Source organism: Mastigoproctus giganteus, chromosome 7, assembly GCF_048544385.1.
Source record: "Mastigoproctus giganteus isolate SK-2022 chromosome 7, ASM4854438v1, whole genome shotgun sequence".
Taxonomy (NCBI): Eukaryota; Metazoa; Arthropoda; class Arachnida; order Uropygi; family Thelyphonidae; genus Mastigoproctus; species Mastigoproctus giganteus.
Genome location: NC_143581.1, coordinates 216,092,385 through 216,112,112, shown reverse-complemented (window position 1 = coordinate 216,112,112; position 19,728 = coordinate 216,092,385). Strand labels below are relative to the sequence as shown.

The following is a 19,728-nucleotide window of genomic DNA, read 5'->3' as shown; positions in this document are numbered from 1 at the left end:
AACTGACCAGCGCACAGATGCATAGAGCGGTACGGGGTCAAATTTCATTGGATGTAATCCAAGTTGAATCCTCGAGGCTTAAGACCGACCATTTCTAAGATCGACCAGTACTACACTGGTGTGCACAGCTTAAGGACCAACACTATTTCTAAAGGTTACAACCACAAAATCTTTACTTAAGGTATTCTTTACTGATGAGAGTAGATTCAGTCTCAGCAGCGATTCTGGACGTCAGCTAATCTGGCGAGAGGTTGGCACACGGTATCACCCTGCAAACATCACTGAAAGGGATCGTATGGCGGTCGAGGTATTCTCGTCTGGGGATGCGTTATCTTGGATGGACGTACACAACTTCAGATACTGGAAGGCTGTACTGTAACCGGTGCACGCTACTGTACTGGGGTAATCCTTCCCCATGTGCGTCTGTTCCGAGGTGCCATTGGCCCCGAGTTCGTGTTTATGGATGATAACGCCACACCCCATCGCACTGCAGCTGTTGATATGCTTTTGGAAAGTGAGGACATTGTTCATATGGATTGGTTTGCCCATTTCCATCGATCTAAATCCCATCGAACACATATGGGACGCTCTGGGGAGACGCCTAGCGGCACGTCCACACCCACCAGAAAATGTTCATCAGCTGAAGATGGTGCTGACAGAGGAATTGACGATGTTACCGCAAGAACTTATCAAAAACATTGTTCTAAGCATGGACAGGCGGTGCAAAGCCTGCATCGACATTAGGAGTGGCCATATCTCCCACTGAGGACCACCTCTTCCCTTTGTCACATCTTTGGCAGTGATCCATCTGTATCATGGCAGCCAGTGCTATGTTGCCATTTTTGAATAAAGTCCCTCTGTACCGTTTTGTTTCCGTTGTTGTGTCGGTGTTGTTTCCTTCGTCATTTCTGTACCTCACGAGGTTCCTTTGATATGCCTTTTCCATATCCAGGCGACTCCTATGAGAAGCTACAGGTGAAAACCTGATTGGTCCTTAAATTTTGCACATCAGTGTAGCAATACAGTTCACCTCTTGATTTATATGTTGTAAACTAACTATTTTTCTTATTGGTTATTTATGACTAAATAATTAAATTATTAATCATTGCCATAGGTTTAACAAAAGAAATCTATAATAAAACGTGAAAGCTGTGAGGGGATTAGTAAAATGAATGAGGGAAAGATAATCTAATTGGTCAGTGACACAAAAACGAGAGGGCGCATCTATAAAATATTAAGGGGATATAGTAGTTTACCTTTGGGCAGCGTGCTGCGGAATGTTGGATCGAGTTGCTTGTAAAGGCCGCTACACACGTTCAGGTAAACCTGTCAGTTATGCCTGCGCAGTCACGCCTGTACAAGTCTACCGGACGCCACCAAGGCGCAGGCATGCCTGTACAGGTCCTACCGGACACCCATAATGCATTCATTCATTCAGTCGGCCGACCATGGCAGTGCGCTTGCCACGTCGCTACAGACGCACCGGTCTGCCTGCACAGGTCACTCCGGTTCAGGCAAATCGAATGATTTTCATATTTCCTCCGGTCGCCTGTGCAGGTCAAATTAACTGTGCAGTTTTATCATCCACACGCTCCGGTAGACCTGTACAGGCGTGCCTGCGCAGGCATAACTGACAGCTTTACCTGAACGTTTGTAGCGGCCTTAAGGGTGACCAAGGCGGAGGAGAGTTTGGAAAAATTCAAGGAAGAATTGGATATGCACTTTCTGACGATGGGGTAACACGAAGGTTCCCTCCCTCGTCAGAACCAGAATAAATTTGTTTCCTTGCATCATTATGCTATTTTATACTAATGATAATTAAATTTAGTCTGATTAAGCAATAAAATAGACGAAATAAAGGTTACATTACGTTTATTACTAACTTCGATCACTATTTCATAATGAACATAAAGATAAAATAGGTTAGTGTGATTGCAAATTGTAATTGTCAAGAATCTGCAGAATCAGTGTGATTCAAGCAACATTTTTATTGATAGTCAGCCGGCTATTGTTATTGGTACAGTTTGTGGGGCTGAAAGGCCTGTTTCATACGAACAAATTCAACCATGAGTTGCCCTTTAATTTTATGGTAGAGTGATTAAACCGAATATCAGCTATGTTTGCATTGACTGAATGAGAGTTCGCACACGGCGATGGTAATACAAAAATGATTGTACGGTGTTTAACTTTCAGTCTCATTGCATCTCCGAACAGGATACTGTAAAAATTTCGTACAAGTGTTAAAAGTTTTAGTTTGTCTGAAAGCCGTACTTGCCATCCTAGATTTGAGACAAACAATAACTTCTGTAAGGCGGTCAATCAGTAGGCCCCTCTCCTTCCGTAGAAGGAGCATGAGTTTTTGTTATTAAAAAAAAAAAAATTATAATGAAAATGCTACAAACTGAAATATTTTTCTTACCTCCATGAATGATCTCTCGTGTGATCGTCAAATTTCCTCTGTAGACCAAAAGAGGGAGCTGGTATACAAGAACTCCCTGTAAAGTAGAAAAAAAAAAAAAAATCCAAACATATTTTTAGATTAGAATAAAATACAATAAATCTTTAAAGATTGGACTAAAACCCAAGGGATGGTTATGAAAAATAAGTAATTTTGTTTTAATCTTTAGAAATGACAATAAAAAACGTGAAGTATGTCACGATATGTTGATATAAACGTAAAACAGGAAAGGGACAATGGCATGTTTAAAACTTAAACCAGTCAACGAATGTAAGAAATAGAAATTCAAAATAAAGAGATGGTGTTTTGCAGTGTAATTCGGATTCTAGTTAGTAAAATATTGATTTTTTCCTTCTTTTGTTTTGGTGAAGGGGCAAAAAAAAAAAAAAAAAAAAGGCAGTCTGCTTTTGTATTAGTGGTTCATTCCTTCCTTCTAAACATTCGTTGTGATCGGTTGTATTTTTTACTTCGATTTGCCGTCTATCTCATTTGCATTAAACCAATGAAGTGCATTCGTCCGATTCTCCCCAACTGTATATCGAAGAATGCTTTAACCCTGTCATTTACATTTGTTTCATGATCGATAAAACAGACGCATTTTTATCTGCCGAGACTGTACCGGTCTATAACCATATTATTTAGTTATTAGTTCAGACATTTAAAAGGAAAGCTCAATCCGTGTCAAATGTATGCACGTTGCATTGGCGCAGACTCTTAGTGAGAATTATTGTGGATTTAAAAAAAAGAACACTAAGTATTTGATGCTGTGATATTCTCAGTTATGCTTCGATTAAAGATAAGAAATTCCATGTCAAGGACTGCCTATATGAATAAAAAATTAATATAACATGGTGATATTATTAACATATGATTATGTAAAGTATTGCTCTCACAAAGCAGAGAAAATATTGCTCAATGAACCATACGAATAGTAAAACCTTTTATTTAAATTTATTATTGAAAATAAATTTTATTAAGTAATTTTCTGGCTATCTATTTTTGTTAATTAAATATTAATCGACAATTATTTCTAATTACTTAAAATAATTTAAATAATTTGAGTTATCGCTTTAGTGAATCAATTATTATTTAAAGAGTTATTTTAATGGTTTTAATTAACGTAGAAGAAAGAGACTCTTCAATTTTGTTTAATAAAACGATTCAGAACTATCTGAATGCATAAAGCATTTTAATTAAAAGGATCATGTTCATATTTTATGGATAGGTAAAAGCTTTAAATAGTGATAGATCAAATTAATCATTTATTACCACAAGTTGGAAAGCAACACTGGGAAAAATGTACTTTGTGTTTACAATGGTTTGTATTACACAGAATTTATAGGATTCACATATCTGTACAGCATAGTAGTTGAAAATTATTAGTTTTACGGTGGCTCCCTCACCTGGTAATTTACAGTACTTATAGTAGCGAATGTTATAGTATTGTAATAGATTTTTAGAACGAAAATTAACAGCAGAAACATTTTGGTCTATTACCTCATATACCGTCCAGAAAACAAATTTCCGTTTACGGCTTTAAAACTACCTGTAGGCTTTACCCGAACCTTTAGAGTAAAGAAAAAAAAGAAAAATAATCCGTTTTATGGACCTTACAGTGATTGTTTTGTGGCCCTAACAGTAGAACGTTTTCCAGTCACAGAAGGGGCTTTCAACAAGAAGTAATATTGTATCCACATTTAGAATCCTTCAGCGGGAATATGTCTTTAGAAGTCGGAGCAAAATACAATTTCACCGATATCTAAAATGCCAGCCTACTGCACCACTAGGAATTCAAAAAACGGATGAGTTTATGTAGCAAGGATTAAATGGAAATATTCTGGTGAATGTTGAATTCTTAAGGCGAGCTGAGATTCTGCTACCTCAAAAGGTAAAGCAGATTGAAATAGTTACTGAGTTTTTAGGCATTTACTTTTCTGTTATCCTCTACATTTGGCATATCGTATATTCTCATAAAATGCCCAAAGCAACAAAAAAAAAAAAAAAAAAAAACACTCAACCCTTATACAATGTCTGCATTTTACAGAATTGCATTTTTTTTAATTGGTAATTCTACGCCGGTTTGGATGGATGAGTAACTCTCGTGGCTTTCTAAGTATGGTATCACGGTAAATTAAAAAAAAAAAAAAAAAAAAACTGGAGCAACGGAAATTTAAAATTAAATAATTTTATTTTGTAATAGATTTTTATTTTATTTTAATAAAAAATTAAGACCAGAAATTTGTTAATCGGTAATTTTATTTAATTTGACACACAGCCACCACTTTTAGAAAAACTGACGAACTTCAGTTAATACCATCTTTCATCTTACACTTTGCAGTTATCATATTAGAAAAACAGATAGGGTAACGAATTATTTTGCATTTAGTAACTATTAAAATTAAGAATACATATTATCACAATTAATTTAAAATTGAAACTTTTGTAAATAAAATTTATTACATAACAGAAGCGTCAGCGATACCTCTTAAAAACGAACTTACACAATGTGAGCGCAGTGTATGAGTCACAATGGACATATATTTTATGTTTATCTTTTATCACCTCATTTTGGGAAATACAATTGTAAATACCTGATGAAGTTTGGCGTGCTTATTTCCGTCAAATGGGGGGGAGGTACATGCTACACACATTGGTAAAGTTAGTTTACATAAGAGGTATCGCTGCCACCATGTGAGGATTTAAACCAAGTTCAGAATTAATTGCAAAAACTGAAATTTAAGTTTATATTTTTAATAGTTAATAAACAGATTATCCAGACGCTTTTCCCCCTCTAAGATGGCGCTTTATATAGTCATCATTTAATAAGGGAACAAAAAAAAGTACATTCATAAGATGTTATACCCGAAGCTTATTATTAATGATGTAGAAAACAAGCAAACAAAACAAGTCGTAAGTGCTCCGACATCAGACTTTTTTAATACTTCATCACTGAATAAATAATAGAATTCAACAAGATTTTACTTCTGCATTATAATTTTATAGCCATTTCCTACTTTTATTATGCCCTCTAAGGATCTCATACGCATATAAATCTTTGTTATAAAAAAAGCAGTCCTATTCTTTGCTCAATAAAAGATAACAGGGCTCCACTAAATTTACTCAAGAATGTAGAACTACTTATGGAGACGGCTACGTGAACGGTCATTTTCTCCGGCTAAAATTTAACACGTGTGCTTCTGGCGTTGACGTAATTGAACGCAATGCACGGAGCTTATTTAAATACCATTATTGCAGTATTAACCAAGATTTAATAATTATTTGAAGGACTACTTAAAAGAATACCGCAACATACATAATAGAAAATTTGAATAACAGTGACGTTTCGAAGATTGTTACACATCTTCCGCAGAGCGATATTAGTCCATTATCAACTAACATTTTAGCACAGTCCATTGTTAGCAACGAAATGTACAAGTATTGTACCAAGTTACATGCGATTAAATACACTCTTTTTGTTTGTATTTTACGTGTTTCACCGAAGATCTCTTTTCTCAGTGACCAATAGTAATTAGTCATTACGATGGCATTTCCCTTCATTGATATCTCTTCTCCATTGCTTTAATCTTCTGGTGAGATCTTTCTCCTCGTTCTTTGCTGACATTACCAAGATTTTCAGGAAGGCAATCCAAACTGGTGAGTATGGGCTTGGCACACCCAGGGTCCTGAGCGCTGTCTGTCTGTCTCTCTCAGGGTAACTCAGGAAGTTGGTGCAGCGTAAATCTGAGGCTTCCTTCCGCCATATTATATTATTATTAGTCATATTATGGCTAATAATAATAATGTAAAGAAACGAATCTTGAAGCTCATATTAGAACTCAGCCATTGAAATTTAGCCAGCATTTTCAAGAATCATTGTAAAATGTGGATCCTTCTTTTTTTTCATTAACCTTGTTCATCGTTTCTACACATTGTTCATTCAGTGTTAGTTGGAGAGCATTTAGTAATTAGTTTCTTATTGAAGTCGATACAGAAAACTTGTGCCTTTTCGATTTTGCTTCGGCACGCTAATAATAGTTAATATATTATAATTAAATTAAGGTGTAGATAAAAATTACTCGCGTATGGAAATTTAAAAGCTTTTAATTTTTACAAAGTTTAATTATCAATAGACTTCCAATATATTTTTAGCAGACTGATATGGAAAGTTGGCAATATAAGAATTTAACGCTAATAAGCAAGGTAAACGTCACGTCGTAAGAAAAATTTTCTCCTATTACTACAAACTAAGGATGTTATTCCTTGAAGGTACTGTCAGCCATAACTATTAAAGAGACAGTCAGCATCTTCAAGGAATAACATCCTTAGTTTTTAGAATTAGGATAAAATTTTTCTTCCGACGAAAGCCACGATTTCGCTAATTGGGATGCTGATACTGTTGGTATACAGGTGGTAAGATGATATCATTATTATTACCACCACCAAAACTATCTTGGCCACATTTACGCACAGTAAAATTGTGAGTTATGCTTTCGAAGCATCGACTGCCTGTTCTGGTTGCATGACGACAACTATCGCAGTTTCTGAAAGCACTTAAAGCGAATTACGCTTACTGATAAATGTTTTCTCCCTTTGTTACGCACCTAATTGCCGGAAAATTGTGGAAGCACTTTGTAGCAGACTTATATTCGCTTGAGAGATGTAGTAAACAAAACAGTCGTATCTCAGCTATAGTCAGTGACTGAATACACCTGAAGCGAGAGGAAGAAACAGCCGTCGAATGGACTGTAGAGATTTTATTATCCGAATTTCAGTCAGAGGTTCTTTATTTATTTCCTTATTAGATTAGGTGTAGAAAAACTCGTTATAGAAAATCACTGCCAGAAGAAAACCTTCTCTTGATATGATTACAATATTAAACCAGCATTTTGGCTTCGCATTTCACCATAAAATTGAAGTACTCCACATTATACGAGTATTCAGTTATTCAAAGAAGCGCTGGTTCGGCTCACTTAATCGAGATTAATGAATTCATTTCCTGCACACGTGACTCTTTTAATTAAATAAACGGAGTAATATCGGCCAAATTTCATCAATCGGCTGCTTTCAGATCAAAATTAGTTTTGTGTAATACTGTGGTAGAAACCAACAGACGAATTTAAATAATTGAAACACACAATGAAAATGGTATAACACAGTAACATCTACACTGCCCTCACAAAAGTATTTGGACACCTTCGGCATCAATGAGACTACACGGGAGACTACAAATATAAGCAGCAGTCAGTATGAGTCTCAGTGCGCTGTTTCATAGTGTTTTAATTGTCGAGCACCGTCAGTCATCTATCGTAGCGTACTACGGCAGTCCATTCGAATCTTTCAAGGTCGACTGTAGCTGACGTTAGCAAATGTCGAGATGACATAACTGGCTCTTCATTGATCGCCAGTCCCTCTCCATAAGTGCTTTTTGTCCACATGATCGCTCCATGACCGTTGTATTACTATTTTTATGTCTTTCACATCGACTCCTTACCGTACGTAAAAGGCCTGGCTTCGATATCTGTAAGGAAGGGAATGGAACTCTCCTCCATCCTCAGGAAAATTTCTGGATCATTGATGTTATCATTATTTCTTTAAAAGGGAGGATATGGAATCGGAACTGAACCTGAAACCTTCCCAAGGCCAACGAAACATGCAAAGAAAATTTGGTATGGATCTCACACTTTTCCTTCTCACATAATGCCCGAGAAATGGAAATTTCTTTCATTTATATACACACATTTCTCTAGATTTCTGACCGTCCAAAACATGCTTTCATTTACAGATAATTCGAGATGGTTCCACAAATGTTCTAAAAGACACAAATATAAAATTTTATGAAAATGTTTATTATAACCAACGTTTCAAGAGTAATTACGTATTTCTATCATCAGAGAACTTTTAGTTACAGATTTCTCTCAAGTGTTTTAATTTCGTTGAGAATTGTTTAGAAGTCTTCAAACGTGAATTCTCTGATGATGAAAAAATGTAATTATCCATGAAATATCGGTGTAACAATTAGTTTAACCTAAACCTTTATCCTCATTTCATCAAGTGTTTAATGACGCAAGAAATATGAAACTATACGTACATCTTAGCTCTCCGAACTGGATAAAGGCATATTCTGTTCTTAACAAAAGTGAATAACATGCATCGTATTAATGTCGCAACATTCAATTTTCAGCAGTGTACGGGTCGATACTTAGCCGAACCATAGAAAATTCTCCAAATCACGCAACCTTATTTAAACTCTTCCGATACCACCAAACTTTGAGGCACTAATGAGTAGTTTCAGCATTTCCCCATGGAGATGAAACGTGCACACATTCATTATCACATTTACTTTGTAGCATTCAAGGTAAGCCCAAATCAAGCCCAGTTCTTTTGAATAAAAGCTAGTGACAGTTTTCTCGTCATACTAATGCATTAATGACAAATAGCGAACTTAATGAAGTCTTGACATAATTTCACTGAGTGATGTCCTGTTCATTGTATACTGAAGTATTGATTTTTATTTTATTGCTGTTTCTATGCTGCTGCAAACAACTGCAACATATCCTAGAATTATCGACAACAAAGATGAAACATTACAAAAATGAAGGGAAATAGTACTGAGAAATGTAATGTGCGTATTCATCTTTTCCTTTTATTTATTTATTTTTTCACTGCCTATTTTCTATTCAATCAATAATTCATTTCAGTAATAGCGAAGTGCACTCGGCAAAGCGTAGTTCACGATACGATTTCAATAACACCTTCTTATGCAGGTTACAGAAGAAGCTTTTTCTTAAATGGAAAGTATTTCAGGTGTAAAGACGCCATTATTTTAAAAAGAGCTAGGAAATTGTCGTCATACTTCAAAGCACACACAGGAGACATCTCAGCAAACAGTTTCTTTTCAGAGTGAAATAAGTCTTATTCGACTTATTCATCCAAAAATTAATTACGGAAAAAAATCAAATGAAGTTTTTCAAGAAATTAAAGGAAAGTAATGGAGAAGTTAACTTGAACACCGTACAATAGCAAATAATAGTATATGCTGTTATTTGTTCGCTGACAAGTCCTAAAAAAATTGTCATATTATGGTTACCCCAAAACAACCTCATTAACCATGTATTATATTCATAAAGTATGTGTTCTCTGGTCGGTTTGTCTGTTTTGCTGGACGAAAAACGTCTGGAGGAGGAAAAATTGCTGTCCTGATAAATACCGACTCAAACTGGCCACGGAGTGAAAAAAGGCCATAAAAGTTCCTCGCCTTATTAACGGGATTCGAATTCCTAAATGAAAATTATCTGGAAAGCGATTAGTCTCTCACTTTTTCCGCTGTTTTTGCATTAACAATTTTAATTTTAAATGAGAAATATAAGCCTGGTAATTGATAAGAAGACAGTGTATGTTCAACGTATTATAACCAATAGTCAATACTACCTCATTTTACCGGCGATATCAGTTTAGATTTACCCCAAACGTTGTCTAACGAATGCTCGACTCTCGAATTGTCTAATTTTAGCCTGTATCCACACTAAACAGATATATATGACAGACACTTCAAATTCAAATTGTTTAATGGCACCAGGGCTATCACTCATATCCATAGTTATGTCTTACTGTTATATCCATAGTTATGGGAATCGAACACACGAGTGGCAGATAGTGATGTATCCTGCTGACTGAACATATGCAACAGATAGATAAAACGCCTAGTGCGCGCTAAATGGTTATAACTGTGAATAGTTAGGCTCGAAACTATGTAAAATAATACTAGGCTATAGGTGACAGCGAGAAGATTTCATATACATACCTAAATTTGGCTAAGCTTCTATGGATGACCTCAGCTGCAGCATTTGTTCTGACAGTTGGTGTGGATCTGACCTCTGAACAGGGTCATTACAAATAATGAAACATGGCGTTTTCTGTGTGATCTGTAAATGAAACATCAAGCATCATGTGGACATCACCACTATCACCCAGGAAACACGATGATAGTTGCTTGTTATTGCATGATTCTGGCTGAAGAAAAACTTCTGAGGAAGAGAGTACGCGTGTCTACTTTTCCCTCCATTCACAAACTTATATAAGTGCTCGTGTCAAACCAGTCTGTGTATTTCGCACCTGTATGTGCCGATTTGATATATACAGGCACTGCATTCATTGGTAGTTACTTCAGGTTCCGAAACTTTTGAATTCACTCTACCAGTATTATTGTAATATAGTAGCCACAGAATTATAGTTCCTAGAATTCATGACTAGCACTTATTCAAATACCAGCTCAATGGGCTGCCTGGGTCAGTTAATTGTCTGACAGCTGCCTGGGTCATTGACATTTTAATGTTCTCAATTATCTGTTTGTATCACTGAAATTACTAAAATGGCACACCTTTTAACGAACTAAACAAGAACAGCACTATATTTAGTCACGAAGTAGCAGTAGTAGTAGTGGTGGTGGCATGTGATGCAAGAAAGCAAGCGGATGAACTTATACAGCATCAGCCAAAAAAAAAAAAAAAAAAATACACGACCATTCCCTCTAAATATTTGTCCACTACCTCCTTAAATTTATTTAATCTATCAACATCCACAACGACAGATGGAAGTTTGTTCCAGCAATTAACCACCCGCTGGCCAAAGGCAAATTTCCGCACATCTATTCTACATCTGTCTTTCCTCAATTTGAATTTATGCCCCCCTTAGGTTCGTAATCTGAACAAGTGGAAGAATCCCATCAGAATTCAGCGTGCTCAGCCCATTCAAGGCCTTATATACCTCAATCAGATCACCTCGCAGGTGCCTAGTCTCCAGCCGCTGCAATTTGCAGAACTTCAGCCTCTCTTGGTAAGAGGATCCTTTCATTCCCCTCACCAATCTTGTTGCCGTTCTCTGTACACACTCAAGCAAATCTACATCCTTCCTAAAATGAGGCCTCCAGACCTGTACTCAGTACTGAAGGCGTGGCCTGATCGTTGCCTTATACAGAGGGACAATCACCTCCTTTTCCCTGCTAGCAAAATTCCTGTATATCATTGACAAAACCCCATGACCCGCCCTGGCAACCAGTTTTCATTGTTCAGAAAACTTCATATCTGACTGCACAATTACTCCCAAGTCTTTTTCATTTTCTACCACCTTAAGTGTAGTACCACACAGTTGGTACATTCCTCTGGGGTTACTTCTACCCATATGCAGTACTTTGCATTTGTCAATATTAAACTTCAGTTGCCACTTCTTAGCCCATCTGCCCGAATTTTCTAGATCATGTTAATGACAATAATGGCAGTGTGCAGTAGCACACTGCCATTATTGTCATTAACAACCATGCCCACCTTTGTATCATCTGCAAACTTCGACATTAAGCCTGATATACTTTCATCAATATCATTGATAAATAATATTGATGTTAGCTAGAATAGTGATCAACAGACGCGTGTGCTGTTGTATCTTTGCATTTGACCATTCAGCTTTCGTATGTGATTTTTTTTTAAGAATATTAAATTTATAACTATGGTACTAATTAGTAACATTCAACCAGCACACGCGTTGAATGTTACTAACACCTACTTCTGGGTTTAATTACGTATACCCGAATTAATAAAAACACACATTAAAACAACTTTACCTACCACGCTGCTGGTTCAATTGGTATTGTTCTGCTTATAATAGCCAGATTCACAATGTCAATTAGTCATTTACGCAAATGACTAATTAACATTGAATGAATTAATTAATTGGTGCAAACGCACCAGTTAATTCATTCATCAAATTCTGGTTAATATCATAAACTCCATTCCAGGTTGAAACTTTTCGATTGATATATGTGATTTATGTTTGTAGATGTTTGTACAAACATATATAATTTATGTTTGTAGATGCAAATCGAGAACAGTATCATATACACTGTTGAAGAACGGCTTTGATAACGTATAATAGATTCTTCCATTAGTAAAATATATATATATATAATTAAACTTTAAACTCTAGCATTTACTTCGAGCCCAATTTGTTTTAAATCTAAAAGATTCAGTCCAATTGAGCAAGCCAATCTATTTTACCAACTCGACAAACATTTCGCTTCGAAATTCTTTTCTGTCTTTTTCTTGTAGCACTTGGGTAAAATGACCCCGACTGTGATCTCTTCATGACATGTAACAAGGCCTCAGCAAATCTATCACGGAATGAAGTCTCGATAATAGACCTTCGCCTACTGTAAAGAACTAACATTCCTGTCTGATAGTAGCAGAACTCCCAAATGGTAATTGACAAAGTTCAACTACTTACTCCACTTTCATCAAACTGATTAATTAATTGAAGTAAGTACTGGAACACACTTGATAATGATCCTAATATAGGCGGACATTAAAATTTACGAAGCACATTGGAAAAAAGTTCAATTTTTATTTTGTCTTACAAAGGCACTTGCAGGAAAACAAAGGCTTAACAAGAATGTGGAATTTGCAGCTGCAAGTTCTTAATGCTTTCTACCAGAATCGAAGACAGGACATTTGTCTCTGCAATCGATATGTAGGTCACACTCTCGCTTCTTATGGGAATGGGCAGCAGCAAAATGGGAGAGGGTTCTGTACTGCAAACGGCGCTACAAAGAGGGCCCAGTCTGTTTAAACATCCAAAGAAGAAAAAGAAAGAACAGGATACTTGTAATTAAGTTTGTCACTACGCTTTTGATAATGCGTAGTGACAAACTAATCTTCTCTTGTTTTTCTAATCTTCCCTTGTTAAACAATTAAGAAAACAAATTGCTTTGCCCATGCATAGAGATTTCAAGAGTAAAGTGTATGCTACTCATTAAAGGCCATTTTATGCTCTGTTCCTCGCTTCAAATTATACAACAGGTATTTTAGATGGAGATATAACCGATCATTTCATCCGGAAGAGGCTGAATTCGGGCCAAGGACATTTCTGAGATAGTAGAAAGAAAGATAACGACTTATCTACAACAAAGCGAATAATTGAATCGTCACTGCGAAAGATCGAGCTTTTTTGATGATGCAGTGAGCGTATAAGTAGGGATTGCTTTTACACCAAATATGCGCCTCGGTAGTGATTGTTGTTTACGAGTCCCATAAATAGCAGCAAAACTCCCCGTAGTTTTAGATGTGATCTCATCGTTAGACAGCTGTACTGAAGTTTATCGCAAACTACATTATTTCTTTCAGACAATTTTTAGTGATATATTTTTTCACTTGAGTTATGCACCACTTAAATATATCTAATAAGATTAATTGACTGATAAGCCCGGTATATTATTTGTTTAAATTAGCTTGATAAAACTTTGCGATATTGTTTAGACCTAACGATAACAAATGTAATCTTACATTAAGTTGCAGAGATGAATTAATAACATCACTTTGCTGGCGCTTGCTTAAAGTGACTCTAATTTGTCTATTCCTCATAATAAAAATATTAACCTTAAAAACATTCACTCATTAAAATCATACAGAGCACTTGCCACGTTCACGAGTTGTTTCAGTTTGCACCACTTTTATAACCGTGGAAATCAGATAAAATGTTACAATACATCATGAGTGAGAGGATAGCGCCAATGTTGTGCAAAAGGCAGAGTTTCAGGCAAGCAAAATTGCGAACATCAATAAACGTTTTACTGACCCCATAATAAATTGCAGTATACCAGCAGGAACAATAAAATTCATTTATTATGCAGTACTGTATTAAAAAAAAAAAAAAAAAAATTCAAAAAAGACAGACACACATCATCGGCTCCTCAAGTCCTTGATTCTACGAAACTAAATCAAGCAAACCCAGGTTCTTATTAAGCTTTAAATTAAATTTGCTTAATTATTAAAATATTTATATGGTATACGTATAGCACATATGGATGACACTGTGTTTGGGCATATTAGTATATATGCATAATATGCTATTTTCTTCACCATGTTCGTCCGCATGTAACTCAACTTTCAGCTAATGGATTTTCGTGAAATTTTATATTTCGCTCTTTTAGAACAATTTGTCAAACATTCCTAAATTTCATTAAAATCGGACCAATGAAAATCCGAAAATTATTTTTATTATTTTTTCATATATATCACACATAGGCTATACATACTGTGTATTGTAGCTGAAGCACTGGATATTGTTTGTTGCTATGCGCTAGTTGGAGGAATGAAGAAGCAATGTGGCGGGTGCACAGAAACGAAATTTTCCCAGTTCGTGCATAAAGTCATTCCTTTTGCTCGTTGATATGAATCGTACTGTTTTTTTTTTTTTTTTTTTGGTTTTTGTTTCCTGTTGGAAATCGTGAATTATTACTAGTTACTACGCCAGAAATGAAACGCATTACATACATTAACTAACTTGTCTACTTTCCTGACTAGTTCAGATAATCCACATTCCACTAATCGAATCCCCCAGAACCGCCATGATGTGCTGCGAAGCGCTCTTTAAAATATATTCAATTATTTAAACTTCGCAATAAATAAAACAATTGTAATTTCAAGAAATATCAGCTAGCGATTTGAAATTTAAGAATTTGTTTTATGGCAGACTGTACGAACAGTTAGACAACTGTATTATTTTTTATCTGTTTCTGGCCTACTAAGATTGAATTAAAAGGCAATGTAAAGGCAAAAGCCCTTTTCACAAGGAATCACCTCTCTTTTGCAGTGCTGTACTTTCAAATAAACACCATTTTTTATCTAAAGTGCAGAAGAATCTAATATTAGGCGTGTTAAGAGCGTAAAGCGCTCATTATTTTCTCTTTGTCCGTCCGTCCGTACTAAATTCAGCTCTTATTGGATGGATTTTTACAAAATTTTATATTTGGCTCTTTCAGAAAGATCGCTGAGCCATCCTAAATTTAATCAAAATCAGACCAATAGAAGTATGGCAAGTATTATTTCTTTATTCCTCTATCAACATTGGAAATTCGTTTCTATTCCGAGTGGACGGATTTTTATGAAATTTTATATTTGGATGTGTGGGAAAAATTTGTCGAGCTATCCGAAACTTCATTTAAATCGGACCAATAGAAATCCGAAAATTATTATTTTTTCTATACATACCACATAAGCTATCCATATACTTACAATCAAAGGACAGAATTCATCGGATACCTGGTACCTGGGCAACGCGACGCTGTCATCCCTCTCGGTAGTGGATGAACCCACCGCTTGGCAGGTATATAGGTACACTTCATCACTGCATTCACGTAGACAGTAATTCAGTGTCAGTATGGATAAACATCATGAGTTAACCGACTTTTAAAGAGGGATGATAGTGGGTACCCAACGCATGGGGAATTCTATCGCGGAGGTAGTACAGAAATTGCATTATCCCAGTTCGACAGTATCAAGAGTGTATCGGGAATACGCTATTTCCGGTATAACATCTCATTATGGACAGCGATGTGGATGGAGAAAGGTGGTGGATGAATGTGGCAGTCGACGTCTGTCTCGCATTGTTTCAGCCAACCGGAGAGCAACAGTGGCACAGATCACCTCCGACTTCAACGAGGGAGGTGTCAAAAACGTCTCTATCAAGACCATCAGGCAATCATTAGCCGCAATAGGTTATGGAAGCTGCAGAGCCACAAGAGTCCCATTGCTAACACCACGACACAGGACTCTACGCCTCAATTTGGCGAAATAATATCGGCAATGGACCTTGGATGATTGGAGACGGGTCTCCCCGACGAGTCCCGTTTCCAGCTATTACGAGCGTACGGGAGGGTGCATACCTGGCGGAAACCGCACGAAGCTATGCACTCGTCATGACAACAAGGAACTGTTCAGGCAGGTGGACGGTCAATAATGGTCTGGGGCGTGTTCAACTGACACACGTTGGGACCTCTGATACGTCTAGATGCATCTCTGAACGGTCCAGGTTACGTGTCCATCCTTGCAGACCATCTGCATCTCTTCATGGTCATCGTGCACCCACAGGGCAATGGACTCTTCCTGCAGGACAATGCGTCCCCACCCACAGAGCCTTGATGACTAGAACATGGTTCGAAGAGCATTCCGAAGATTTTATCGCCATGGAATGGCTTTCCCGTTCACCGGACGCGAATTCTTTGGAGCACCTTTGGGATGCTGTGGAAAGGTCCGTTCTAACTTTGGATCCTCCACCCAGTAATGCGACGGAATTATGGACAGCGGTGCAGCAAGCATGGATGGAAATACCGGTGGAACTCTCTCGTGAACTAAATGCTTTACAGTGTGACTGTCCTTATCCTGGCGAAAGTGGGCCTACCCGTTGCTAGGTAAGTATCCCAGGATTTCTGTCCCTTCAGTGTATATTGCAACCGAAACACTGGATATTATGTTTACTGTCATCGGCTGATTAGAGGAACGAATAGGCAGTATGGCGAATGTGCAGAAACGAAATGTTCTCGGTTTGCGCATAAAAGGCTTTGCGTTTTGTTCGTTTTTGTTGTTAATCATGATTTATTACTATTTGCTAATGCGAATTATATCGCATTATTTGCTGATCATGATTTATTACTATTTGAAATACAGTGCGTTACATGTCAGGAGTTAATGCTCCTGAAATGTAACCCGCTGCGTACATTCATTAACTTGTTCAGTGTTATTAGTAGTAGAATGGCCAAATGATGCGTGGAAGCAGACTAGTTCTAGTTCTGCCTCTATAAAAAAAAACCCAGTCACTCATATTTTCCCCATCGCTAAAAAGTGATTATCCAATTCAACTTTAAACTTTATGAAAGTCTCCGTCTCAGCTACCATGGAGAATAACTTATTCCAGTAATCTAACTAGCTGTTGCTCCCTAAGATATTTGTCCCCCCCCCGTTCCTGTCTCTTCTATCAGTCAAATTATGTTTTCATTCATTTTACTCATTTTGCCACCTCAATCAGCACCGTCCCCTACCCCAAATGCCTAGTTGCCAAACTTTGTAACTTCTAATGCGTTCCTCTAAGAAGAACAATTAGTGCTCGTTATTACCAATGTTGTTTATTCTTCTTTGAATCCTTTCTAGAAGTTCTCTTATCTTTTTTTAGATACGGCTTGCAGTCAACACAGTATTCTAAGTGTGTTATCGCCATCGTACCTAAGTTGTAACAGAGTTTGGTTCAGTCATTAACTACCCTCCATACCTTCAAATCAAGATAAAACCCTGGCAGCTCACCCTGCTCTCACTCCCTCAACATTATAATTTAGATCAGAAACAACAGAGGGGATCGCATCATCGAGCCCTCAGGGACTCTACTTGACCATCCATTCTGAAGATTGATGATTTATGAATATCCTCTGTTTCCTACGTTTCAGCCAGCCCCGATCAAACTAAGCCTGTAATCCCACTTCGTTTCAGTTTTACATGCGGGACTGTACCAAAAAGCTTTACTAAAGTGTATGTATATAATAACAAAGTTGTTTTTTGCATCAAAATGTTTTATGACCTCGTCATAGCAGACTGGTCAGAGAAGACCTTTTCAAAACCATACTATGATCTATTAAGGATACCGGTACTATCCAAATGGTCTCTTTTCTTATCCTTAACCACAGATCCCATGACTTTGTCCGCCACGGAGGTCAAACTCGCCAGTCTGTAGTTTACCAGAATATCTTTCGCACTTCCTTTGTGGATTAGAGAGATTAGCCACTCTAAGGGTATCGTCCCAGAATCTAATGATGATTTCAATGACATTAAGAGTTCGATATACTCATATACCGCCTTTTTAGTCTAACTGGAAGTATCGTCAATCTCTGGAGGCTTATTTCATTTCAGAGATTGTTAATCACTTATTTTATAGCAAGCTGACTGTACTTCATTGTTCAAATGCACCTTTGATTGTAAAGATCGTTGCAAATACCATTCCACCAACTCCAACTTGTAAAACGTTTATCTTATTTACTCCCTTCTTTTTTGTATTCGCATATGAGTGGAACTCCTTATCCTAGTTTTTTTTTTTTTTTTAATATATACTCTCTTTGCCAGGGATTTATCGTAATAATCTTTCACCTTTTCTACCCTATCAGGGGTTTTGTTATAAATATGCTTTCTTGCATTAAATGCCTCTACTAATGCTAATATGCTTATAATTATCATATGAAACGGTATTTCGCAAGAGTTTGTCACTATCCCATGCTTTTTTTTCATTTCCCCATTGAAATATTTCAGGTCGCTATCAACTTGAGCGTTTTTACTTTGTCGTTCTTCTGTTCTGAAATTATTGCATTAACCGATTCTAAGATAAAACCTTTAAACACTTAGTGGTGTCTCCTGTTAGTAGAACCCAAGAAGTAATTCAAACCACTATATTTCCTCCTTTATTGAAATTTAAGAAGTCCTCACGTTTTCCTTTGACCACTGAGTTTTCTTTGAACGCTACCCATTATAACATAGTAGTCACACTCTGCCATCGATTCCTATACGGCCCTTCGGAATCCTTGGCGGGAGCCAAGTCAAAGATGTTAGAGTTCTCTGTTCCGTCTCTGACATGCTGGAAAATAGTTATCCAGTTGGTTCAAAAATCTGACTCAATTGGCGTATTGTTGGTACACTATTTTAAGTCAATAATAGGTGAGTAAAAGTTACCAATCATAAGGTAATCGCACTTGCTTGCCCATTCGAGAAATAATTCAAACCACTATTATCATCTTTCCTTTACCAATAATTTCACACCATACATACATTTAAAAGATGTTCCTGTGCGAGATGTTTAAAAGTTATTGTCAGAAGGGGAGACATCAGTTAGTGCAAACTTGTAAGAAACAGTTGTTACAGTTGTCATGGAGCTTTCAAAGTTTTACTTTGTAAAATCAAAAATAAATAGCTGACGCTTCCTTTTGGAAGAAAATACAGTTTATTTGAAAGAGAGTGCAATACTCAGGCAACTCGTAACAGTGAATGGTCAGAATCGGTAGGAGAAACTTAAAACTATGTGAAAAGATTTTTTCTCTTTAGCTGGACTAAATCTGGAACACTACGAGCAAATAAAAAGGAAAGAATCGTCGAACTCTTCTCATATATTTTCCACGTGGAAAAACATTTGAGAAGAGTTCTTTGGAATGGTGTCCGCAATTTCTCTTCCATCTTTGGTTAGATTATTATTTTAAATCTGCAGAGCTTACCTGCTCAGAACTCACCGCTGAAATCATTGTTATGCAAATTACAAATGCTTTATCCATTCACTGGTTTCCGGACGAATGCTTTGGCCATTCCGGATACGAAAACCCCATATTAAAACTAGCATTAATGTCCATCTTCATTTTCTGCCTAAACTTAAACTGAAAATAAATGCAAGCTAAAATTCATTTTGAAATATCCAGGGGCAGA

The 19,728-nt window shown here is 36.8% G+C and overlaps 1 protein-coding gene across 1 annotated transcript in view; it reads right to left on the bottom strand.

Moving 5' to 3' along the window:
- LOC150083677 (calcium uniporter protein, mitochondrial-like) overlaps window positions 1-19,728 on the bottom strand; it is a 271,021-nt gene that overhangs the window by 112,480 nt on the left and 138,813 nt on the right. The window contains exon 2 of the mRNA XM_090378117.1: window positions 2,420-2,495. Coding sequence (XP_090234243.1) covers window positions 2,420-2,495 — 76 coding nt within the window. The remainder of the gene's footprint in view (window positions 1-2,419; window positions 2,496-19,728) is intronic.